Source organism: Miscanthus floridulus, chromosome 18, assembly GCF_019320115.1.
Source record: "Miscanthus floridulus cultivar M001 chromosome 18, ASM1932011v1, whole genome shotgun sequence".
Lineage (NCBI taxonomy): Eukaryota > Viridiplantae > Streptophyta > Magnoliopsida > Poales > Poaceae > Miscanthus > Miscanthus floridulus.
In genome coordinates, this window is record NC_089597.1 from 49,073,200 (window position 1) to 49,100,206 (window position 27,007).

General features: G+C 43.1%; 2 protein-coding genes across 2 annotated transcripts; both read left to right on the plus strand.

The window, feature by feature from the left end:
- The first annotated feature begins 17,530 nt into the window (after positions 1-17,530).
- Positions 17,531-18,914, plus strand: LOC136520996 (ribonucleoside-diphosphate reductase small chain-like). Its single transcript, XM_066514710.1, has one exon. It carries the CDS (start codon positions 17,719-17,721, stop codon positions 18,736-18,738), a length of 1,020 nt encoding a protein of 339 aa, XP_066370807.1. The 5' UTR covers positions 17,531-17,718; the 3' UTR covers positions 18,739-18,914.
- A 2,408-nt stretch (positions 18,915-21,322) lies between these two features.
- On the plus strand, positions 21,323-26,708 carry LOC136520997 (signal recognition particle 9 kDa protein). Its single transcript, XM_066514711.1, has 4 exons — positions 21,323-21,557; positions 21,663-21,731; positions 26,191-26,284; positions 26,385-26,708. Exons 1-4 carry the CDS (start codon positions 21,486-21,488, stop codon positions 26,459-26,461), a joined length of 312 nt encoding a protein of 103 aa, XP_066370808.1. The 5' UTR covers positions 21,323-21,485; the 3' UTR covers positions 26,462-26,708.
- Positions 26,709-27,007: the final 299 nt, after the last annotated feature.

Here is a 27,007-nt window from a genome sequence, read left to right on the forward strand (position 1 = left end):
GCAACCTTCAAGACATTCATCAAAAGAATTCACAATGAGTTTGAAACAACCATCAAGAAAGTGAGAAGTGACAATGGAAGTGAATTCAAGAATACAAGAGTTGATGATTTATGTGATGAGTTTGGTATTAGGCATCAATTCTCGGCCAAATACACTTTGCAATCAAATGGCCTAGTTGAAAGGAAGAATAGAACTTTGATTGCCATGGCAAGATCAATGTTGAGTGAGTATAATGTGAGTCATTCATTTTGGGCCAAAGCAATCAGCACGGCTTGCTACTATAGCAATCGACTCTATTGTCATCCATTGAAGGAGAAGACACCTTATGAGCTCTTGAATGATAGAAAGCCCAATATTGCATACTTTTGAGTTTTTGGTTGCAAATACTACATATTGAAGAAAGGCCCTAGATTGAGCAAGTTTGAGAAGAAATATGATGAAGGTTTCTTGCTTGGTTATTCCACTACTAGCAAAGCTTATAGAGTTTGGAAATTGGATAGTGCTACTCTTGAGGAGGTTCACGATATAGAATTTAATGAAACCAATGGTTCCCAAGAGGAAGATGAGAATCTAGATGATGTGAGAGGCACTCAATTGGTCAATGCAATGAAGAGCATGGATATTGGTGAAATAAGGCCTAGAGAGGTGATTGATGTTGAAGATGACAAGAATTAAGTGCTCTCTAACTCAAATGTGCAAGCAAGTGGTTCTCATGATCAAGGTCAAGCAAGTACTAGTGATGATAAAGTGCAAGATCAATAGCAAGTGGCTAGTTCATCCTCTCAACCAAATGAGCAATCAAGTGCAAGCAATCAAGTTCAAGTGCTCCAACCAACCAATATTGTAAGAGATAATCCTTTGGACTCTATAATTGGTGATATCTCAAGAGGTGTACAAATAAGATCAAGATTGGCATCATTTTGTGAATACTTCTCATTTGTGTCATCCATTGAACCTAAGAAGATAGATAAAGTTTTGTTGGATGTTGATTGGGTGAAAGCTATGCATGAAGAGCTAAACAACTTCACAAGAAATCAACTATGGGAGTTAGTTGAGAGGCCTAAGGATCATAATATGATTGGAACCAAGTGGGTCTTTCGGAACAAGCAAGATCAAGATGGGATAGTAGTAAGGAATAAAGCAAGACTAGTGGCTCAAGGTTATACTTAAGTTGAAAGTCTTGACTTTGGAGAAACATATGCCCTGGTTGTAAGATTAGAACAATTAGTATCTTGTTAGCCTATGCTTGTGCCCATAACATCAAGTTGTACCAAATGGATGTGAAGAGTGCATTTCTAAATGGGTACATCAATGAGCTTGTGTATATTGAGCAACCTCCTAGTTTTAATGATGAGAAGAAGCCCAACCATGTCTACAAGTTGAAGAAGTCTTTGTATGGATTGAAATAAGCACCAAGAGCATGGTATGAGAGATTGAGGGATTTCTTACTCTAAGGGATTTAAGATGGGAAAGGTTGACACCACTCTCTTCACCAATAAGCTAGGCAATGACTTGTTTGTGTTGCAAATTTATGTTGATAATATCATATTTGGATCAACCAATCAAGATTTTTGTGAGGAGATTGGAAAGATTATGGCAAGTGAGTATGAGATGTCTATGATTAGAGAGCTTAGTTACTTCTTTGGTCTTCAAATCAAGCAAATGAAGAATGGCACATTTGTGAGTCAAGGCAAGTACATCAAAGACATGCTCAAGAAGTTTGGAATGGATGGTGCTAAAGCAATTAGTACACCAATGGGGATAAATGGAAGCTTGGATAGTGATGCTAGTGGCAACATGGTGTATCAAAAGATGTGTCGGTCTATGATTAGAAGCCTACTCTATGTGACCGCATCAAGGCTAGATGTGATATTTAGTGTATGCATGTGTGCTAGATTTTAAGCCTCACCAAGAGAAAGTTATTTAAAGGCAACAAAGAGAATATTGAAGTACTTGAAGCATATAGAAAATGTTGGATTATGGTATTCCAAAGGAGCTAGATTTAAGTTGATTGGATATTCGGACTCCGATTATGTGGGATGCAAAGTTGAGAGAAAGAGCACATTAGGCACATGTCAACTATTGGGAAGATCACTTGTGTCTTTATCATCAAAGAAGCAAAATAGTGTAGCACTTTCAACCACCGAAGCGGAGTACATTTTGGTCAGTAGTTGTTGTGCTCAATTACTTTGGATGAATGCTACTTTGAATAATTTTAGAATCAAGTTCAAACAAGTGACACTGATATGTGATAATGAGAGTGTCGTGAAGCTCACCAACAACCTAGTTTAACATTCAAGAACAAAGCACATAGATGTCCGCCACCATTTCATAAGAGATCATCAACAAAAAGGAAACATTTGCATTGAGAGTGTGGGTACCGATGATCAACTTTCTAGTATCTTCACCAAGCCACTTGATGAGAAGAGGTTTTGCAAGCTAAGGAATGAATTGAACATACTTGACTTCTCAAATATGTGTTGATGCACCCCCATTATATGACATGCCTCTCCTTTGAGTAAAGCAAGGTAAAGTTGATTGACATGTCATTCATCCATTGCCAAGGACTTGTTTAGTGCATCTAGTCATTCCTCACATGTCTTAGGCTCATTCATGAAAATCAAATGAATTTGATGCTTGTATGGTACCACTATTGCTTCTATGCTTGAAATGATCTAGTGGTAGCATATGACATGTTTGTGAGCTTGTGAACCTAGTGTTTAATCTAGAAAATGAGCTATAAGTGTTTAACTCAACATGGTGCATGATAACCCTTATTTGCAGGTGTGAAGAAGCTTGCCCTTGGATCAAACCGAGTTAAATATCTTTTGCAAATGATCTAGATTGAACCAAATTGGGAAAATGGTCCTCACTTCACATGGTTTCACCCCAACCTATCTAAAATTTGAGCTCACCTTTTGTGCTAATTGTTGACAAAGGGAGAGAGAATTCACAAAGATAGTAAGAGATAGGGGGAGCAAACAAATGAAATGACATTGTGAGGGGATCAATTAAAATTTTAAGCACACAGGTAGGGGGAGAAAGCTCATAAACTTGTATGTGCATTACATATGTTTGCTTGCATGGCACAAGTTTTTAAATTCTCGATCCATGCTTGTGTAGTGTATGCTAGACTATAGAAAATGATTGATGAAATGAAAACTAGCATGCATAGGATGATAGTTAGATGTGCCTTGCATATTTTACAAGTGGTACTAGTGCCTTGCTTATAATGTTGATCTCACGAGGTATCTAGTGATTGTATTTTGCAAGTGCTATCTAACTAACCATGGTGCTAAGGATGGCGTTCAAATGGCAACTCCGATTGGTATCACGCTTTAAAGGTCCATTCTTTACACCTTAGCATCATTTGGTAGCTATTACTCTCCCAAACTTTCAATCCTTGCATATGTGCAAGCTTTCAAACCCAACTCTTAGCACATATGTAGGGGGAGCTAATACTACCAATTTGGGTTGATAAAACATGTTCATAACCTTTACACATGGTAATATGATTGGGCAAGCAACATGAATCCAAAAAGATTTCATTGAATATCTTTGTAAATAGGTTGTCATCAATTATCAAAAAGGGGGAGATTGAAAGCCCTAGTTTGGTTTTAGATAATTGATGAAACCTAGGACTAACCTTTGATCTAAGTGTGTGAATTAGAAAAGGTGGTCCAATCCAAGTGTTTGAGCAAGATGAGGTCCATGGTGATGGAGGTGGACATAAAATGTAGATGATCAAGCTCAACTTGGAAAAGAAGAAAGAGATAAACAAAAACCGAGAAGATCAAGGAAAAGGTATATGATAGGTTTTTGTTTTGCACTCAAGACACCATACAGGGTGTGAGCAACTTAGGATCGATAGCCGTACTACAAAGATGGGAAATCTTTGGCTAAATGGTTTATCGAGTGCCATTAGGTGACATGATTCTTACATTTGCATTTAGGAACCTAGTGTGCTAACTTTGACCCTAGTAAAATGCTTTGAAAATGCTAACACACATGCACACAAGTTCTACACTTTGTGGTTAGCAAGTTGGAAGCAAGGGTGAAGTGGTTGTGGACTTAGAAAAAGAAAAGGAGGAGGAAGTCCATGACCAGACGCTAGCCGTGGGGTGACCAGACCCACCCCGGTGCATCCGGTCAATTATAGCGAGGTGGTGCAGCTGGCCAAGAGGGTAGAGGAGCGATCGGACGCTGCCTCTGGCACGTCCGATCACTTGTTGGATGCTGGAGGTTGGTGGCGATCGGACGTGATGCTAGTGCGTCAGGTGGGCTATGACGTACGATGACATCAGCACCAAGAGCGTAGGTAGAGAAGCAGTGCTAGGACCGGACGCTGGGGCTCTAGGATCTTTCTAGAAGTGATCGGATGCCGTGGGCTTCTACCTTTGGTGGCGCAAGCGGCGTGTTTGGTCATTCTTTAACACGTGAGCGACTGAGAGTTGACCGTTGAGATCGAACGGCTGAGGTTTGAACACAGGGGACACGCGCCAGCGTTCGAGCGCGTTCGATCAACATGACCGACGTGTCTGGTCAGTGCGCAGAGGCACCCCCTTTGAGCACAACAGCTCTATTTCATTGGGGTGTCTATTTAAAGGGTTTGGATGGCCTAGGGCTCACTCTCTTGGCACTTTGACATTCTTGACATCCTTGTGAGCCTAAGCAAACACCTCCCACTCATCTCCATCAATGATTCTTCATCATAGTGATATTGGGAGTTATTCCAAGTGCATTTGCTTGGGTGATTGCATCTAGTGGCACTTGGAGATCGTTGTGGCTACGGATTTCTTATTTTTCTTGGTGGTTGCCGCCACCTAGATGGCTTGGAGCAGCGGAGGAGCTTCAACATGAGTTGATGATTGTTCATGGCCGGCTCCGGTGATTGTGAGGGGTCTTATACCTTCCCCGGCGGAGAGCCAAAAGGTAACTCTAGTGGATTGTTCGTGTCATTGAGTTATCTCACTTGTGGGTAGGTTTTTGCGGTGTCCAATTGTGTGGATGAGGTTCGTGCAACACCTCTTAGCCGCCGAACCACAAGTGTTGGTCGACACAACGGGAACTAGCGTGCCTGCAAGCACGTGAACCTTGGGAGAAAAATTGGTTGTCTCTTGCCCTTTGGTATTCTCCCAGTGATTGAATTGGTATTCATCTTGTGATTGGTTCACTCCTCTACATGGCGGTATAATCACCCTACTCATTCATTTATATTCCCACAAGCTAGTTGTAGTAAGCTCTTTAGTGTAGCTAGAATTGAGAGCTTACTTTGTAGCTTAAGTTCATCTAGTGGAGCTCTTTAGTGTAGCAAGTTTGAGAGCTCTTAGTGAGTAGCAACATAGCCTCTTGTGTGCCTAGTGATCATAGCAACTAGAATTGTTGGATAGGTGGCTTGCAACCCTTGTAGAGCTAGAGCAAGTTTGCATTTCGCTATTTGTCATACTAATCAAATTATTCTAGTTGGTTTATAGATTTTTAAATAGGCTATTCACCTCCCCCTCTAGCCATATTAGGACCTTTCAGTAGTCCCCACGCTTTAGGGTGGTTGAGTGCTTTTTAGGATTTGAGTAACGGTTTGACCATATTACCCTCGCACCTTGAGGATATGCTTTGGATCCGAGGCAAGTGCGAGGGTCGTTTGGTCTCATGTAATGTCCACAGATGACTATAAACAATGCCTCCAGGGGTCATTGTAAATGAGGTTGAAGAGAAATCGCCATTGGTGTCATAACCAGCTTCGCTACTTTCCCTTTGCTTCTATCTTCGCCATTGATCCGCTTTTCCCTCATGGTCCTCGTAGTTCGACAGCACCCTGATGTTCGAAGACTTTGGTCAAGAACAGCATTGGCACACACCATGGTTGTTGTCTGAACCTTCCATGGCCCCAAGGAAAGCCGTGAAAATTGGTGAAACATCAAAGGCGACTGAGGCCACAGCAAAGGAAGTCACGGCCATGGCCCAAATTCCACCTAGTGAAACTGCGACGGCTCAAGTTCCACCCGACAAAACCTCCATGCTAGGCCACCAACAGACCCAAACCCTAGAAGGGCATGTCCAGGATCTACCACCTGACACTACTAAATTTTTACCCTTGTGCAATGACGAGACAACGTTGCAATAGGCCCAATTGGATTGACAAAGGTATATGTTGCAACCAAATCACATTCATTGCCAGTGGTTGCAATAAGTCATGTTGCAATTTATTGCAACCATTGCTAGATTGGCGATGCAATTGTTGGGGTTTTATTGTAACCAGAGGTGTTTATTGCTAAGCATGGCAGTAGGACGTTGTTGCAACATACACGGTCATGGCAATATAAGCAATTGACACACCCGTCTTCGTAGCGAGAGGTGGTACACACAATGATTAGTAGCGTGGCAACAGAGACATTTGCCACGAACAATGTCGTGGCAATAGTCTATATTGCCACGCCATGGTTTTGTTGCCAAAGGCATTATTACCACGACAGTCATGTCATGGCAATAGTACCATTTGCCACGCAATTTTATTCATTGTCAGAGATCATATTGTCACGCAAAGTAATTCGTGAGCATAGTTCGTATTGTCACGCAAACTAGGAATATTTGTTGCAATGCATATAGCACTTGATATGTGGTTTAATAAACATTTGCAAAAATAAATAGGGCATAATACAATTAATGCTACATATATATTAATTTGAATCAATCATTTATTAAATAGACAAGCCGTTGACATCTATAACTCTTATAAAGCAAAACTCCACTACCAGACTTATCTCATCCCACAGCGATCCGCGTCACCATCTAATATAAGCCGTCTGATTTGCAATGAAAGCAAAATCCATCCATTCATCCAACTAGGCCTCGTTCACTTTGCAAATTTTTTTTAACCCGATGAATAGTACCACTTTCGTCTTATTTGGCAAATATTGTCCAATCGTGGACCAACTAGGCTCAAAAGATTCATCTCGTGATTTCCAACTAAACTGTATAATTAGTTTTTTTTACCTACATTTAATACTCCATGCAAGCGGCTAAAAATTAATGTGATGAAAAAAGAGTGAAAAAAACTTAGAATTTGGATCTAAACAAGGCGCTACTACTAAAGTCCACCCAGGTCTGCCACCTGACTGCATAGGGCCAGTTTGGTTGCTAAAAAATTTGGTAAAATGCTACTGTAGCGTTTTGTTGTTATTTGACAATTAGTGTCAATCATAGTCTAATTAGGTTTAAAAGATTCGTCTCGTGGATTTCGTCTAAACTGTGTAATTAGTTTTATTTTTTATTTATATTTAATACTTCATGCATACGTCTAAAGATTCGATGTGACGAAAAATCTTGAAAAATTTGACGTTTTGAAGGGAACTAACAGGGCCATAGCTGAAGGAAAGGAAAACGTCATGCACCACTATAGGCACCGTCCCGCTGCCTCCTCCGTAAATGCGCGTACACAGAAACGCCTCCACCCACCTTCGAGAAAGAAAATAAAAGGCCGCTGTATACAACGTGTAACGGCTCTATTCGGCTTACCCTATATTCGGTTTGTTTGATTTCTTTTTTCAGCTGAAACAATATTTTTCTCTCACAACAATTCCGTCATAATAGTGTTTTTTAGTCCGTTTCGGCTAAAATTTTGTTAGCCGAACGGAACCAATGATCTTTGTTGATTAATATGCATCTTAATCACCTTCATAAAAAGCATCTTCATTCCTCATCTCCACTTCCTCCACTCACGCAGGGCCATTCTGCCTTTTAGTTCCTACCATGATACTTCATTATTCTGTTTCTCTCTATATATACACAATGCTCCACAACGAAGGAACGGGAACCATCCGTAGCAAGTGCTGTGAGCTTATTGCTTCTTCTGCATATTGGTTTCTGAATTCTGAAATGACATATGCTCGTAGTTTCAGTTTGATGTCTCTTCTAATATTTCTAATATTGCAGGATTCTAAAAATGTCCGGTGCAAGTCCTGGAGCAGCTTGGTCTTATGCAGCAAAAAAAAATCTCATAAGGTAATTCAGGGTTGTTAATGAGGTTTTATTTATTTGATCTCCTTCCTGCTGTGAGCACTTTTCAGGGTATGACGGCTATGCCAATTTTGATGTAAGGTCTACTATAGCTCAGCTGATTAATAATAAAAAAGTTTCCAACTATATAATAATATTGTTATTGTGCAAACTATATATAATGTCTTTCGCACTTCGTACCTTAACATTTTCTTAGAAAAAATTTACTTCATATTTGCATGGTTAATTTATTTGTCATTCACAAGATATCACTTTTTTAAATCCCGTAGTAACGCGCGGGGTATTCACCTAGTAATATTTACAATCACAACCACACTTACAGTACACTCAAAACTTCATGAAAACTGAAAACTTGCAACACTATAGCACTTCCTAACATCTCTACAGCACCTGCAGAATTTCCGACATTGCAAAATCTCAGCTATGTTCTTACTTGATTTGTTTCCTTCCACTCAACATTTGTCCACCTGCTCACTAAAGAATAAGATTGTAATATTAGTAAATTAGGCAATAAAGTCATTCATGCATAGAATGTACAAAAAAATTTATACAACATGGTTCTGATTGAGTTGACAGTAAAGGTGGTCAACAATGACCATATAGTTAGCTAATAGTAATTAGGAACAGTGAACAAAACTTGCAACATCCAATATGTACAACAAAGGTGTGAAGTTTCACAAACTGTGATACATTGGCATCACTAATTACATCTAAGATAGTTGAAAGCAACCCCGGGTCAATCTAGATATCAGCACCACATTCAATTGGCTAAGACCAATGTAAAAAAACAAAATTATCAGTTAAGTACAAGAAATGACAAGAATTATAACTAAAAGTGATGGTTGTCTATCAACACATCAAGGTAGTGTTTTCCCTACACATTTTCAGTTGTCTAACCAAGTCAATATAGAAGCAAATAGAAGTATGACCCATCCATTTTCTCAGAATATAGATTCAGCTGTTGCCGGTCATGGGTACTGTTCTACTACTCGATATTTTTAATTAAATATAATGTAGCACTAATCTTTTCGATCTTAAACTTAGGTTTCTTTGGTCTTGTGAAAATAACTTTAGAAATTTCCATTGTAACAGGGAGAGACGAGGGAGACAAAATCAGTTAGACGGGATATGTGATCAACCAAACTCGATTGCGTTCTTAAGCACTAAACACTAAATAGGATGGATGGTGAGCAAATGATTCTTGCATCATCCCTTTTGAAATTTATAGACCCCTCACTACACATGTTAGAGCTAGCCCCAGCATAATTTAGAATCGTGTTGATTTTAGAAGAGGGATGCTTACATTTCAAAATGCCTACCTTAATAAACCAATGTTGTAGCAAGAAGGATTATCTCAAAAAAAAAGCTTGACAAATCAACATTATTGTAGCAATCAAACAAGATTACGCTTGTTAGTAGATAACAGTATATATTATTCTGTAATAGTAGAAGACATGAGTAGCTCTCTTTTACGCTAAAAGTTAATTATAATTATGAGTCACTTATTCTGCTTTGTATTTACCAATTCAGGTGACTATAAAAAGGAAAGAAAGGAAAACAAAGACATACAGACAGAAGGTATGTGCTAATATAAAAGAGCAAAAGTAACATTCCTAGTTATCAGAGCTATTTTCTGCATCAACTTTACAGGCATGTCCATCATGGAGTAAAACGGAACTACATCAAGGCTTGGTTCATTCCTATCAGCGTTGCCATCATTAAAATCTCATTTAGTTGTTCATACTACCAATGATTACAAAAGATGGCTATGTCATAGTTTGAGCAAGAGGTAGTATGATCAAAGTTTATGATAAACTATGTTGCCCAGATACGGATACGAGTATCAGATACGATACGTATCGACACGCGGATGCGCCATTTGCCAAAAAACGCTGACACGGGACACGACTAGTATATTTATAATTGATATATAAATAAATCAATAATGGCAAATTTAGTGACTTGGAGAAATGGAAATTAGAGGTGTCAATTTGACTTATATTATATATTACAACCTATTTCGAGGAGTAACTATATCTACCTTAACATGATCTAATTGAATTAAATTTTATCCTTTAGCATTTGCAATTTCCATAATGGATTCTTCTTCTTCTGCTGCTCGTCAACTTCAATTAGAGCACGTTCATCACCTGAGGCCATCTACTTAGGCCTTATTTAGTTCATCTCCTGAAGTTTACTCTCTATCACATCAGATATTTGGACAGATGCATGAAGTATTAAATATAGACTAAAAAATAACTAATTACATAGATTGCGACTCATTTGCGAGACGAAATTTTTAAGCCTAATTAGTCCATGATTTGACAATGTGGTGCTACAGTAAACATGCGCTAATAACAGATTAAGTTGGCTTAATAAATTTGTCTCGCGCATTACTGAGGACTTCTATAATTTGTTTTATTATTACTATCCAAACACTTACATGTAATATCCCGGTGTGACACCCGATATGACATCCTAAACTTTACTCTCTGGATTTAAACGCCACCCTACTCATACCGATAAGTAACGTGTAACCAGGAACAAAGCTAGGAAAAAATTTAGGAGGGGCTAAACAACGGCAATTAGCAAGAAAAGAGGTTCAGCAAATCTCAGCCCCTCCTACCTATACATCTACAGCTGAAATTTCAGACAGCGGCTCTACGGGGCTTCGCTTGCTCGCGAATGGTAGGGGGCTGGACCGCTGGCTCCGTGCCTGTGTGTAACAAAGATGAGAGAAGAACAAAATTTCAGATAGGAGAACATAATGAAAAAAAAAACTATTGTACTGTTTACTGTGTGTACTGATCCATGGAAACAAATATCCTGTGGTCGGCGATAGTTAGTGCCGAGCAGAGTGCGCTGTGCCGCTGTAGCGTCGGGCTTCTCGGGCGTCTGGTTGACTAGGCGGAGACGCGGACGCGGAGTGCGGCCCCGAGCAACGTCCACTAGGGAGGCATGCTGCTGGCCGGCCATTTTTGTTTCGCGGGCCGTATCTAATATGGCCCATACGTGTCGGATACATGTATCAAAGGGCAGTCTCAATGGTATATTGACGATGGTTTCTATTCTTATTAAATGACTTATCACGTAGGCAAAATGCTGACATAGCAATGTAATTAATGAAGAAAGAGAGCAAAAATCCTAGAAATGGTTTCCTCATGAAGAAATCAGGTCTTCTCTTGATCCAATACATTAAGAAACCATTAAATCGCCATTGGGGAGAAACCACCAGTTTCTATGGGGCTCGTGCCACACTCCCATTGAAGGAAGAAGATAAAGTTGGGAGAGAGAAAGAGAAAATAATTATTACATAAAGACACCTCCACTGTGGAAGGTAGTTTCTATAGATGATTTCTTGTGCTATGGAAACCGCATCAGTTTCTTTTATTGGGACTGCCCTGAGTGAATACGTGTTGCTCAAAAAAAAAATCTAAGTGAATACGTATCCAATATTTTTAGTACGTCCTCGATATGTATCTATGGCGTATCCGAGGCGTATCCATATCCAATACGTATCGGATACGGGATACGGACCCCCTGCGCATTATAGATGATAAATCTATTAATCTACATAAATCTCATTTTATAACAGGTTCTAAATACAGGAAAAGATCTTGCTAAACTCTTTTCCAATCAATTTTGTTCCTCTGTTTTGGAAAAACATAAACTCAATTCTGTAGGTTTCATCAGTACCAAGGAATGGCATCTTGTACCTGTTAATTACAGCAAATGGTTGATCAATGTGATTAATATATTATATAACTAATATTTGCATAAGTGTGTGAAGGTGCAGAATGAACTTACCTCCAATCAAACCGACTGAATGAACAGCCTTGTTTGTCGCATTTATAAGCTGGAGCAAGCTTGAACTTCTGTGAAGCCGGAAATGGTAACAGTAAAAGTAACAATTATGGGAGCTAATCAGATTAAGACGAGAGATAGAAAATGCTATTTTTAGCTAACCATTTCAGTGAAAGGATCTATTGTTCAGTGTTCTTTTCTCAATATTCTCCTTGTGAGGTACTGTTTAGTTCCACTTCATTTTGCAAAATTTTTCAAGATTCCCCGTCACATCGAATCTTTGGACGCATGCATGAAGCATTAAATATAAATAAAAAATAAAACTAATTACATAGTTTAGACGAAATTCACGAGACAAATCTGTTAAGCCTAATTAGACTATGATTAGATACTAATTGTCAAATAATAACGAAAGTGCTACAGTACATTTCGCCAAATTTTTTGCAAACTAAACAAGACCTAAGTGCAACTTTGCATCTGAACTGCTGGTCCTGCAAGGCTGCATATAGAAATGTAATGCAGTATGCTAACTAGATAATGCAACAACTCAAACTTGCTGGGCTATTATACATCATTCTCTAGAATAAAGGAGAAATAGAGAGCACGGTGTCGCAGAGAATGGGCAGTGGGATCCAACCGAACCCGAGCAGTGTCGCTGATGGTCATGATGATGACGCTATTAATCCGCCACGGAGAGCCACAGTGTGGATCCGGCATGCTACACGAGCATCACATATCTGGCCTACAATACATGTGGCCATGTTTATTTGAAGGAATTCTGGAGGAATTTAGATGGTTTGGAAGAATGCTGGAGAAATTTGTGAGAGAGAAACACTGTTTCGAATGAAAAAAAAAACGAATCAAGTCAAATTTAAGAGCACGCGAACGGGATGCTTGCACCACAAAATATTTAGGGAGGGAGATGAGGGCGTCACCTGCATGAACAACGGGCCTGAAGGACGAGTAAGCAGACGACAGCACTTATGGGAGCGCCCCTTGCTAGTCCCTCCACCTGTGGGTGTGAACAGTGGGAAGGAGGAGCGACGGTACGGTGCCTTAATCTTGCGACTTTGAGGTCAGGGAGGATGAGCGGTGGCGGCGCAGGCGCTATTCGAACCGCGGCATTACTGGATCATCCAGTGACCCTTTGAACGGAGCACATGACTAATTAATCTGGTGACTCTCCAACTAGCCGTTACATTACACGGCGCAGACCTGTAGCGCATAGTCTTGTGCCTAGCAGGCTAGCACCGAGCCAATTCGATGTCAAAAAAATCCTCAGTCTGTTCGCTTGCTCGTATATGATCGTGAATTATAAGCTGGAACAGTATTTTTCTCTCACACCAAACCAGCCAGCAGTAAATAATCCACGATTGTTTACGATGAAACGAACAGGCTGCATGTCTGCATCTTTGGATGACACCATCTTGATCACTGGAATGATCCAGTGACATCAAGGCGGTGTTTAGTTGGGCAAAGTTTGCATAGTGAAATTTTTCTACTGTAGCATTTCGTTTGTATTTGTGAATTATTGTCCAAACATTGACTAATTAGACTCAAAAGATTCGTCTCGCAGAGTTAAAGCAAACTGTGTAATTAGTTTTTGATTTCATCTATATTTACTACTCCATGCATGCACCGTAAATTTGATGTAACGAGGAATCTTCTTTTTGTATAGTGCAAATTCAGGAGTTTGGGGAACTAAACATGGCCCAAAACATTTCTGCATATAAACCTTCAGCCTCAGACGTCGAGGGGGAGCCGTAGGGGGAGGCGAAGTGCACGGCACGACTCGCGATGTTTAGGGTTGAGGGAAACGCAAGGGAGTCAGGTGGATGGGATCGGGGAGGTAGGGGGGCATCGGAGGCACGCTGAATGATTCTTGTTTAGCCATTTTAGAAGTAAAGAAAATGAGCTTGCTTCGGCAAAAGTTTTTCCAATGAAGTTGCTCGAGTATTTTGGAAGTAGAGGTTAGTATATTTTTCCAAATTTGAATTTTGATATACTTATCAATATTTGACTGCAAACTCATTTAGTCGATGACCGTAAAAGATGGCCGAAATTGGGCAGCCCACACGAGCCCAACCGCACTCGCGTCAAGAGATTCCCCGTTCCCAGCCCGTTTTATCCAATCTAATATTGTCTCCAACATGGAACTCATATGGGTACCTAAACCCAAAATAGCTAGCAAAAGACTTAAAATCAGCCTCCAACAGAGTATCTATACAGAAGACCTATTTTGGGTTGTCTGAGATGCACAACCCAAATATGGGCATCCTCTCTCTTGGAAACCCATTTGTAGAAATGATTCTCTTTTAGGTCTTGTTGTTGAAGAAGATGTCGAATATGTATTGAACCTTTTGTCTGTAACGCTATCCAAAGATGAATGAATCTTATATTTTAGGTGTTGTTGTTGGAGATAGACTAACCTCGTACCTCCTGCCCCTCACCACCACCTGTGAGGCCTTCAGAGCTTTTCCCTAATCCCCAAACGAACAGAGCGCCACCTCTACCTCCTGCCCTCCCTCCCCCTCCTGCTGCCCGAATTTTTTACAATTTAGCCCTTTTTTTAAAGTTTCTCACAAATAGACCCCTGGTGGAAAGAATTTAGAAAATTAACCCTTAGCTCGGCGCTATTGATGCTGGCGCCAAGCTCGGCGCCAGCGTCTCTAGCGCCGAGCTCCTGAGCACGGTGGATGACCTGGCAGGGAGCTCGGCGCTAGTCACTCTAGCGCTGAGCTTGGCGCCAGAGTGACTGGCGCCGAGCTCCCTGCATTTAACCCCAGGGCAACCTTCCTGCCCGAGCGTTCTTTCTCTTTTTTCTCCTCCCTCTCGGGTTTTTTCTCTCTCCACTTTACTCTACCTTACGAATCGGCATATTAGACCTTGAAAACCTTGATTTGATCCGTAGATCTTCGAGAGCAAGGTATTCTCGCTCCCCTCCTAGTTTTTTTGCATCAATTCGGTATATATTAGTCGGATTTTTCAACCTAAGAATCGTCATCACTTAGGGTTTCATTGTATCCCTCAATATATATATTATACAACCGTTGGATGATACCAAGGCGTGAAAAAAGCTAGCAAACCTAGGCGCATGTATTTATGTTATGTGTTCATTGTTGTGCATCAAATGGGAAACCCTATATTTAGGGTTTAATGTTAACTACTTGCGTTTTTTAGAATGAAATTGGTTGTATTGTAGTTATAGTTCTCATTGATATTTATTTATGATGTTTTGATTTATGTTTGTTAAATTACATCCGTTTTGTTAGATGCAAGAAATGTTTCGGGAGGAGTTTTGGTAAAAACGGGGCCGTCCTCGAGAATTATACCCCAACGCGTCTAGCAAAGATGCCCCCGTCCCTCCTGACCTCCCTATCCCTAACTATGACTGTGGTTTCCTGGCCCATGTTTTTCAATCGAAACATTCGGACACCGCGGCGCGTTGCTTCTACACATGCAGTCGTTTTAATGTAAGAAATTATTTCCACTATCCCTTTTCTTTATGTGTGTAAGTATGCTACTAATATTTTGTTAGAATCTCGTTGTGTAGGACCATGAGAGGTGCTTTTTCTTTTAGTGGATCGACGGTGCAAACAAGTTTAATCCTAGGTACCTCCTTTTCGACGATTGATTTAGAGAGAGACATCCACGTGAGCACTTCAAGCGGTGGGTTCCACCACCCCTAACCCTCCGCTAATGATGGCTAAGGAGAAGCACCTAGCCACAGTTAGACGACTCGAGAAACCTCCTCTGTGCGATTGCGGAGATCAAGTTGTGATAAACCCTGAGAATACGTTGGAGTTTGTATGTTCAAACAAGCATGAAGTAAGTGCTAAGTGTATGTGTTCAAATCTTGAGCTATTTGTGTTCATGTACTAATGTCTCATTATTTAGTTGTTTTCAATGGCGAAGTGTCGTTTCAAGAAATGGTTGTATGATCCTAAGAACCAATAGCCAGAAGAACCGCGGAGGGTTAAGGAAAAGAAGAAAGAAAGGATAATCTACAAAGCACCTCCTGTCATGTGCGAATATGGTGTTAAATCTAACTATGGCCTAGTCACTTCGGAGCTTGGAGTAGGTCATTATTGCGGCCATATGATTGAGTATGATAAGGTTCGTTATTTTTGTGGTAAACATGGAATCGTATTTTGTTTCTTTTGCTAAGACATATATGATGTAATATTTCTTTTGAACAGAGCACTAGAAAATGCAGGTGGGAATGTTATGATGGTCAAGCTAAGTTCTTGGATGAACTGAACAAGAGACAACTAATTGCATGGAAGAGGAGATATGGACCTGACTACGTCAACCTATTCGTTAAACATTACAAAGAAAAGATACGTGAGTTTGCTAGACAGCGCGGTATTTGTAACCCGATCGATGTTGGGCTAAACAGATGGGATTGAAGAGGCGGATGACGTTAGAGGAGGAGAGGACAATGAATGAGGCAAGGGAGGAGACAAGAGTGCAGATGCAGGTCTTGAACGAGCATGTTGCTACATTATGTGCCAATGAGTGCTTGAAAGCCTTTTTTCATTGCATGATTTTAAATGTAATATAATCGCGTTGCTAACTGATTGTATTTTATACATGAAGGGATTGGTTGCAGCGAGAAACATGCCGCAGAGGTGGCTCGTGCAATGTATGAGGAGAAGAAGTTAGATGAGCATAGATCGCGAGCTGGTCGCACCGTTCAATCGCCGATTCTGTTGTCTGATGAGGGGGACGAGGATGAGGATGACACTGGCAGACTGAGTGAGCTCATTGCTCTAGCAGAGGCGGGCATGCAGACGCAGGAGGCCGAGGACGACACTGACAGACTGAGCGAGCTCATCACTCTAGCAGAGATGGGCATGCAGGCGAAGAACGCTGAGGACAACACTGACACACTGAGCGAGCTCATCGCTCTAGCAGAGATGGGCATGCAGGCGAAGAACGCTGAGGACAACACTGACAGACTGAGCGAGCTCATCGCTTTAGCAGAGGCGGGCTTAATTACAGGCGGAGGAGAATGACGACGCTAGGCTTGGGTCAGGTCGACGATCCGGACTGGCGGTGGCATGGGGCGACGACAGCAGTGGCGCACGGCGGGCGCGGGATGCCTGGGGCTTCGCGCGGCGAGTCCGGCTCGACGAGCGCGGGAGGCACGCCGGCGCTGGACGGCGGCAAGGTGGGGCGAGGCCGGTGGTGGAGGGCGGCGGGCGCGGCGCGGCGCGGGGCGGGGGTGCGGCGCGGCCAAGGGGCGCGGGCTGTCCGCTGGGCGCGCGGCGCAGGGTGGCCTCGGTGCGCGCGTGCGGCGCGGGCGCGACCGCGGCGGCAGAGTTGGGCTATCCTAGGGCGAGAGAGGGAGAAGAAGAGAGAAAAGGCGCGAGCCCAATAGGTATTAAAGGCTCGACGCCATAGATCTTGACGTCGAGCTCCCTGGCAGGTGCCCAGGAGCTCGGCGCCGGCGTCAGCATCAATAGCGCCGAACTAAGGGTCTATTTTCTGAATTCTTTTCGTCATATGTCTATTCGTGAGAAACTTAAAAAAAAAAAAGAGCTAAATTATAAAAAAAATTCGGTCCCGCCGCTCCTCTCGCCGCCGAAAAAATTCCCCATGAATTTCAAATCCCCCGGCAAAATCGAAATTTTCCCCAATCTTCCGTCGCACGGCGCGCCTCCTGTCTTCTCCCTCCGCCCGTCCGTCCGCCCCACCCCCACCCTTATCCGTTCCTCGCGCGCCCCCGCCTCCTTCCCTTGCAAGCCAGCGCCAACGCCGTTCCAATTCCAGTTCAAAATCTGCGCTCCAATTCCCCACCATCCCTATAAATCCCCCGCCTCCCTGCTCTCCTCCGTAACCCAACCCAAACCTCCCAATTCCCCACTAGCAAAACCATACCCCAATCCTCCGACGATGCCTGCCGCGCCGACACTGGTGCCCCCCTGCGACGCGGAGGAACCGCTGCTGGCGGAGTCCTCCGACCGCTTCTCCATGTTCCCGATCCGCTTCCCGCAGATCTGGGAGTTCTACAAGAAGGCGGTGGCGTCCTTCTGGACGGCGGAGGAGGTTGACCTCTCCGCCGACGCCCGGCACTGGGACGAGGCGCTGTCCCCCGACGAGCGCCACTTCATCTCCCACGTGCTCGCCTTCTTCGCCGCCTCCGACGGCATCGTTCTCGAGAACCTCGCCTCCCGCTTCATGTCCGACGTGCAGGTCGCCGAGGCGCGGGCCTTCTACGGCTTCCAGATCGCCATCGAGAACATCCACTCGGAGATGTACTCGCTGCTGCTCGAGACCTACATCCGCGACGACGCCGAGAAGGACCGCCTGTTCCGCGCCATCGACACCGTGCCCGCGGTCCGGCGCAAGGCGGACTGGGCCATGCGCTGGATCGACGGCGGGGAGCGCTTCGCCGAGCGCCTCGTCGCCTTCGCCTGCGTCGAGGGCATCTTCTTCTCGGGCTCCTTCTGCGCCATCTTCTGGCTCAAGAAGCGCGGGCTCATGCCGGGCCTCACCTTCTCCAACGAGCTCATCTCCCGCGACGAGGGCCTGCACTGCGATTTCGCCTGCCTCCTCTACGAGCTCCTCCGCAGCAAGCTCGACGAGGCCCGCGTCCGCGAGATCGTCGCCGACGCCGTCGACATCGAGCGCGAGTTCGTCTGCGACGCCCTCCCCGTCGCGCTCGTCGGCATGAACGGTGGCCTCATGAGCCAGTACATCGAGTTCGTGGCCGACCGCCTGCTCATGGCGCTCGGGTGCAAGAAGATGTACAACGTGACCAATCCCTTCGACTGGATGGAGCTCATCTCGCTGCAGGGAAAGACCAACTTCTTCGAGAAGCGCGTCGGTGACTACCAGAAGGCCTCCGTCATGAACAGCCTCAACGGCAGCGCCGCCGCCAACCACGTCTTCAGCATCGATGAGGACTTCTGAGTTGCGCCCGTAATCTGTTCCGCCGATAATCTTAGTGTTTGCTTGAGTTATTGTAGGTGTGATACATGTACTCTGAGCCGCGCGGTGCTGTTTCAATTTCTGTGTTACTGGTTCTTGCTCCTGATGTAATGTATAATCAATCAATTTCCCAATACACCGGCGTGTTCTTGAGCTGCGCCCATCGTGTTCGATGCATTGGCCGCACAAACAGTCCTTTTCCGTGGCCATGTCCCATGGCGTTCGACGAAATGCTCAGTTGAGCGCTATGGCCTGCGCCCGCAGCCAGGGCGCGGGCAGGGTGTTCGACGGAATGCGTGAAGGGGTTTGCAGGCAGAGGTCAGACCAGACGTCATGGATTAGGGTTTTAGGGGCAGCGTGGTGCCAAAATCTTTGTACCGTGGGATCTCGTCAGTAACTTGCGGTAAAAACCGAATAAAATCATTGCGTATATTGTGCGGGAGTTTGTGTGGTTTTGGCCGTATCTTGTTGGTTACCAAACGTAACCATCGCCATTTCGTGCGTGATACTGAGTTGTTTGATAGTCACTAGTCGGTTTCCTTGCGTGCTAACAGATTTGGCCTCATGTTTGCATGGCAGCTATGCGGCCACATACTATACAAGACACAAAATTAGCTTTCTACGGAGTAGATTTTTTCTTTTCCCTCTTCTCCCATTTTTTATGTGCAAAATTTATGCTACCTCGTCCCAAAATAATTGCATACATTGTTTTATCAAGAAATTATTTAAAAAAAACAAATATATAAAAAAATATACTAATACTTACTTTATTGTACGTAATAAGTATTATTAGATTAATATTGACACTAAAACAAATATGGATATCAGATATTTTGGATGTTATAACATCTGCATCCATCCCTACCCATCGCACCTGCAGCACCCGGCAGCCGCCACACCCACAGGGCCACCACACCCACCGGCCGCAACACCCGCCACGCCACACCTATAGCACTCGCCACACCATGTCGCCCACTCACCCACAGCTACGCAGCACCAGGCTGTGCTCGCGCCGCCGCCGTAGCAACCACCTATGCGTGCACCACCACTCGGAGCCTGAGCTAAGCACCGCGCAGCCGTAGCTGTTAACTTGTCACACGAAAAGTCTAAAATTTCCCTCCCTAATGCTAGCCATGAACCCTAAAGGCCTAAACTGAGTCATTGTGACCAACTTCCAACAATACCCCATACTAAATGAGGTTCCCCTAAGTTCATGGAGGGGTAATATAATATCGGAAACGGTAAAAATTCGTCTAGTTCGAATGGGATCTACTGGATCACCGGGTTTGTAAAAAACGACTAGTTCAACAAGTTTTTACGGTTCAATTGTACAAACAATCTTTTAAGTGAACTAGACTGGTTAAGGTTCTAGCTAGTTTGGTCTTTTAACGATCCGACTGCCAGTCTGGTCTGGTCCTAATAACCATGGCGCGAGCATGTTTGCCTGTGAGGTGGATGCAGCGGTGGAGACCACTCGTGTCAATGATTTGCTTCATGCCGAGCCCCCTGGGGATGAGCCCGAAAGGGAAGATCACCACGTGTAGACAATGTAGTTCCCCTGCATACGATGCATGGTATGAAAGACAATTTGGTTCTGTAGCCAAGTGCAAGGCTACTAAGACGGTTGCAAAACCTAACAGTCATAGAGGCGAAGCTACGAGTTGTTGGGAAAAGACATGATGGGACCAAAGACACAGTACCAGCGGGCAGGTGGAGCTCAGAGGCGGTACAAACCTATGATATGAAGGGCCATAGGAGAAGATGGTGTGGTTAGCCAAACTATACAATGAAGGAGCTCTCGGGTGGAAGGTCCGAGCACTCTAGCGTGGACACGGACACACACATTGTGGTGATGTGCATAAGCCCATGTGGTGGGGGCACTCTCAAGGTGGAAGTATAAATATAAAGGAACTGACTTAGAGCAAATTCTTAGAGGAGCACAGTGACTTCAAATAATTAGAGTCAAGGTGGAGACTGTTATACGGTAACTCAAATTCTACTTGTAATAGGGCCCAAGAGAGATGTGTTATTATGACTTCTAGTTGTATTATGACTCAAGTGTAGAATCCTACTAGGAGTAGGTCTCCTACTTATATGTATGGGGCTTTAGAAGAGACTATGTATAACTACGGTATATATTCTAACACGGAGTACACCCCGTGTGAGAAAGGGCGGGCGGCGATGGGCACGAGGTGCAAGAGCGAGAGGGCCGAGGGAGGGAGGGAGCGAGACAGATGGCCAAGGTGTGCGTGGGCATGGATGGCCCGCCTTTCGGCATAGCTGTAAGGCAGGGCGGGCGTTTGAGCGGTGAGGACGATGCACCTTGTCCTTTTTTTAATTATAGAGATAGATGTTCTTGAAATATATGCTACCACCCGTAAAATCCTCTTCCTTACGCATCTATACATGGACCTATTTTTTTTAGTAAATATATAATGTTTTTAAATTATGACACATAGAAAATTTACTTTTAAAATATTAAGATTCTCGTAGCTGTGAATCCCTTTTGGTACTGGTAGCCCAGAGAGAAAACGGTGACCAAAAGGAGTTGCAGCAAAGCAAAACCCTTCGAACAAAATCATCTGCGGCACGCAAGTTCAGCACGCCCCGGCCGAGAAGGCGAGAAGAGCAGCAAAGCAAACCCTATTTAAACCGCGGCGGCCTCTTCGTCCCCCAAGGTTCCCACCCAGATCCGGCCACGCCGCCCGCTCCCCTTCTCCGCCGCAGCGATGGTGTACGTGGATTCCTGGGACGAGTTCGTGGAGCGGTCCGTGCAGCTCTTCCGCGCGGACCCCAACGCCGTACGCGGTCGTCGCCCGATCCCCTCTCCTCTCCCCCTGAGTTCCTTCCTGCTTCGTTCCGTGTGTCCGATCCTACCTAACCTGTTTGTGAGCGTGTCTCTGCAGACCCGCTACGTGATGAAGTACCGGCACTGCGAGGGGAAGCTCGTGCTCAAGGTCACCGACGACCGCGAGGTACTACTACCTTGTCCAAGCTGTATTTACTCAGATTAGATTTGTGTGTATGTTCGTTGGTTCGGAACACGGATGACGGATAGATGTTGTGGCTTAGGAGCTGATCGATGGTACACTTGTTATTTATAGCTTAGAATTTGGGTGATCGAGGGGTAAGATAGATCGCACACCTTGATAAGTGCTCCACAGCTCCTACCATTGGATCTATGTTGTGTGTTCCGTGAGAGGTCGTCAGATGTGTTAGTTTTGAAATGTGATGGCTGGATATATAGCAGCGGGTGCGCTGAAATTCAGCATTCTGAAAATGTATTGGGCAATCAGTGGCACCTGGTTAATAATCATATGAAAGAGAAATTAGGCTCTATCTGACTCTTTAGTATGCCAAATCTGAGAATTGTGCATCATTAGTGAACATTAGTATTTCTGTGTTGCTGTTGGACTTATATCATAAGTTCTCTTGTTGGAATCAGGATCTGTCTGAACTTCAGGTATTCATATATTTTGCTAATGAAATATTATATGTAAAAAAAAATCTCGTGACTCTTTTTTATATCTAGTAATGTTTGTAACAATATGCATTGTCGTTGCACAACTGATTGCTCCCAACAGTTTGAGGTATTTAGTAAGCAAATTGTGCTGAAGATTAAATAATATATATTGGAGCCATGCAGGTATAGGTTTCATAGCTGAAATTCATCCCTGCACACTGCCTTTGTATGATAGATCTCCAGCTATATATAATTGAACTATGATAGTTACATGAGGGATGTTCACTTTCAGATTAAATGCTTTATTAGATAGCACTTTGTTGGAAACATTTTTTCGACGAATAGATGTGCTTGTAACCAAACATACGTGACAATTGGTTAGCATTTTACAGCTACTGTGTCTTCTCTGCTTCACTTGTTATTTTATATAAATTGCAATGGTGCAGAATTTCACAAGTTTTGTAAATCAAGTACACTGAAGGGCAGGCCTGGTGCAGTGGTGAGAGTTGTCTCGCTGAGTCACCAGGTCGTGGGTTCGAAGCAGCCTCTCCGCAGATTTTGCGGGGGAAGGCTTGCCTCGGTTTTTCCCTTCCCCAGATCCCACTCATGTGGGAGCCTCCAGCACTGGGTCTGCCCTGTAAATCAAGTACACTCCAGCAATGTACCTTACTACCCTTTTCCCTCCTATAACTATGCTCTCTGTTCTTGTGTTTTTGCTTACAATGTATATGAATATTGCATTCTTAGCATTACTTTTAGCGAAATTGGTTATTAAGTTTTTTTTAAATAATGTTAGAGCTTGACTATAGTAATAATAGTTTCAACAAAGTATTATTCTGCCTGTTGGGAGTTACTACCTCCGTCCTGGATGCAATTCTAGTTCTCTCCTTAGTCAAACTATCTAAATCTATCGAAATTTTGAGCAAATTTATGGAATATATTATCAATATTTATGACATCAAATAGGTATACTGTGAAATATGTTCCATGGCAAATCTAAGTAATGATACGTTTTTGTATAAACTTGGTCAAACTTAGAATGATTTGACTTAGTAATATGCTAGAATTGCATTCTTTTTCAAGACTGAGAGAGTAAGTTAGAAATAAATTGAGGAGATCAAGCCACACCATTGGTTTGCCAATTTTCTTATCAATGTTTTCTTGCTTGTTTTTTTCTTGATCATGGAACCTCACAATGTGCACTTCTTTGTAAACATGCTCTCAACTAAAAACATTTGAGCAATTTTTGATTGCCTTTAATTCATCCAAATATCAGCATGCTGCCATGTTGTGTGGTATTATCAATGTTTTCTTATGCTTGACTAAAGAATTTGCTATTTGATGGGTGCCTCTCTTTACACATCTTGATCCATAGCCCAATGCAATGTCATCACTCGACATCTTGCAACAACAACAAAGCCTTTAAGTCCCAAACAAGTTGGAGTAGGCTAGAGTTGAAACCCATCAGAAGCAATCAAGGTTCAGGCACGTGAATAGCTGTCTTCCAAGCACTCCTATCTAAGGCTAAGTTTTTGGGTATATTCCATCCTTTCAAGTCTCCTTTTATTGCCTCTACCCAAGTCAACTTCGGTCTTCCTCTGCCTCTCTTCAATCTACTATCCTGCCTTAGGATTCCGCTACGCACCGGTGCATCTAGAGGTCTCCGTTGCACATGTCCAAACCATCTCAACCGGTGTTGGACAAGCTTTTCTTCAATTGGCGCTACCCCTAATCTCTCACGTTCCGAACTCGATCCCTTCTTGTATGACCGCAAATCCAACGCAACATACGCATTTCCGCGACACTTAGCTGTTGAACATGTCGTCTTTTCGTAGGCCAACATTCTGCACCATACAACATAGCAGGTCTAATCGCCGTCCTATAAAACTTGCCTTTTAGCTTCTGTGGTACCCTTTTGTCACATAGGACACCAGACGCTTGCCGCCACTTCATCCACCCTGCTTTGATTCTATGGCTAACATCTTCATCAATATCCCCGTCCCTCTGTAGCATTGATCCTAAATATCGAAAGGTATCCTTCCTAGGCACTACTTGACCTTCCAAACTAACATCTTCCTCCTTCCGAGTAGTAGTGCCGAAGTCACATCTCATATACTTAGTTTTAGTTCTACTGAGTCTAAAACCTTTGGACTCCAAAGTCTCCCGCCATAACTCCAGTTTCTGGTTCACTCCTGTCCGGCTTTCATCAACTAGCACTACATCGTCCGCGAAAAGCATACACCAAGGGATGTCCCCTTGTATGTCCCTTATGACCTCATCCACCACTAAAGCAAACAAATAAGGGCTCAAAGCTGACCCTTGATGTAGTCCTATCCTAATCGGAAAGTCATCCGTGTCTCCATCACTTGTTCGAACTCTAGTCACAACATTGTTGTACATGTCCTTAATGAGCCCGACGTACTTCGTTGGGACTATACAAGACATGACTAATTGATTATTGCCTTTTAAAGGATTTCCATTGTGCCTATACCTTGTTTACTTTTTGATTGCTAATATTGTTTGTTAGATATCTGTTACACATAACTAGGATTCTGGAATATTGTTTTTTGGATTGCTCATTATGTTCTATATTTTGCTACTATGCTTCCAGACAACATCAGCTCACTGTTCTAAATAGCAACCATGATGAGCTTGGGTTGCTTACAAAGTTTACAGTGTCAGATGTCAAGATGTAGCAGTTTTGCAGGCCTCAAAAATAATATGTAGTCTTTATAGCGGACTGGAAAAATGTTCTTTTATGTGGCTGCTCATAGTGGAAGTGGTAAGAGGACAGGTGCTTGATGGGCAATGGCTCGGGTGTTGTTGGTTATACTAGGACTGAAAATAGATTATTACATGTCAAGAACTAGATATAATTTAGAATAGAAACCTGTTGCTATAAATTGGAATGGTCGTCACACAACTAGAACCTTGCTAGCATTACATTTTGTGGAATAAGATAGAATACAGACTTCTTGCATGACGTTGCCCCTTTCGTTATGATGCAAGTGTAGTTTATTGTGCTTGGAAGTTCCCTTTTACTGTTTTAGTCACATAGCACTTTGTTTTGTAAGCCGCTTTTAATGCAGCATGTTGCAGTAGCGCTGCAAGGTGGAGTGGTCGCTTGCTATCTGCTTTTAGCTGTGTAGAGTTTTACTCAATAGTCAGATGCCATGTCTAACATTTGTCTCTTAAAAAAAATGGATTTGGTAGTCTGTTCTTGAAAATAAAATCTGAAAGATTGTTTAGCATGCATATCTGTTCTTTGGCGTGTGGTCATATCATTTAGCAGCAAATGCAAGGAATTCCCATCTGATGTATTTGATAGCATTGCATCACCTAAACTGGCTATAACATTGCCACTCATTAAGATATGTGAGTTCATTTTGTACTTAGATTAGAAATGTTCTCTGCCATCTGATGTATTCATGTATACCATAGATATGTATTGAAAATTTCTTTTTGTAAATAAATTTCTGGAGCTTTTCTTTTCAGAAATGCTATCCCTGTGCTTTCTGCTATATCTTCCATTCACATGCTCCAAGTAAATTTTGCAGCTAAAACAGATATTTCCTGTTTGTTTACTCGAATGTGACTTTTAACTGACCAACAGTGCTGTTGTCTATTGAGATAATCTTACTTGTGCAAGCCTTCAGTTAATGTTGTCATCATTTCTTCATTTAGCTTCTTTCTTATGCTGTTTTGGTATTTGCAGCACTAGTAAAAATGCATTTCTTAATGTTTCACTAGAAAAGCTGGAATGTCAAAACCCATGTTTTTGGTTGCTTTTTGTTTATTTGTTACAGAGGGCAAGCATCTTATGTCTATGCTGATAAAAGTATATAAAACATCAAAACTACTTGTTTGGGCACATCGATTGCTAGCTAGTATAATATTCTGGTGTAATGCTCATCTATGAAGTTTGGTTGAAATGGCACCCCTTCTTTTCTGACTGAAGTTATTGCCTGCAGTGCTTGAAGTTCAAGACAGATCAAGCTCAGGACGCAAAGAAGATGGAGAAGCTCAACAACATCTTTTTTGCTCTCATGACTCGTGGGCCTGATGGTATCATGCTTTGTTTTCTCCAGGATTTACAATCACTGAAGATAAAGCACTGAATTTTATTACTTCACTAACTTGGGTTCCTATTCTTTGGATCGTGTAGCTGATATCAGTGAAGTTTCAGGGAAGGAACAGGCAGAGCAACAGCAATCGAAGAAAGGTCGGGGAAGGAGGCAATGATGCCGGTCTGATCCTTATTTCTTTCAGAAAATTCACAACTGGAATGGTGGATTGACATTTCATTGACTCTTGTCCCCCGTGCTATGGTACTGCTATGGTACACTGAAGGAAGTTTTTCCAGTACAGAACCGAGAACAAACTGAATGCACACTATCATGAATTCATGATTGAGAAACGCCTCAGCCGACCTTTACCTGTTTTTTCTGCACGTGCAGCGTTTTCATCCATGTTTGCCGGTAGAGGAATGTAGCTATGATACTCTGCTTGATCTTGTCTTGTGTACTGCTTGTTGGGCCATACGCCTGTACGGCATTTTGCAAGCGATACTGATATAGGAGTACTAGTAACCATGGCGAATTGACGATGGTGATGCAGTATCAGCGGGGGGGGGGGGCGGGGGGGGGGGGGGGGGGGGGGGGGGGGGGGCGGTGCTCAGCTGATATGGCAGTTTTCATGACAACGGGGTGCTGTGCATGTGCATCTCTGGTGACTTAAATAAAGCCGGTAAAAACTGTTGTTTTGCTGCTCGTCATCTGTAGTCTAGTC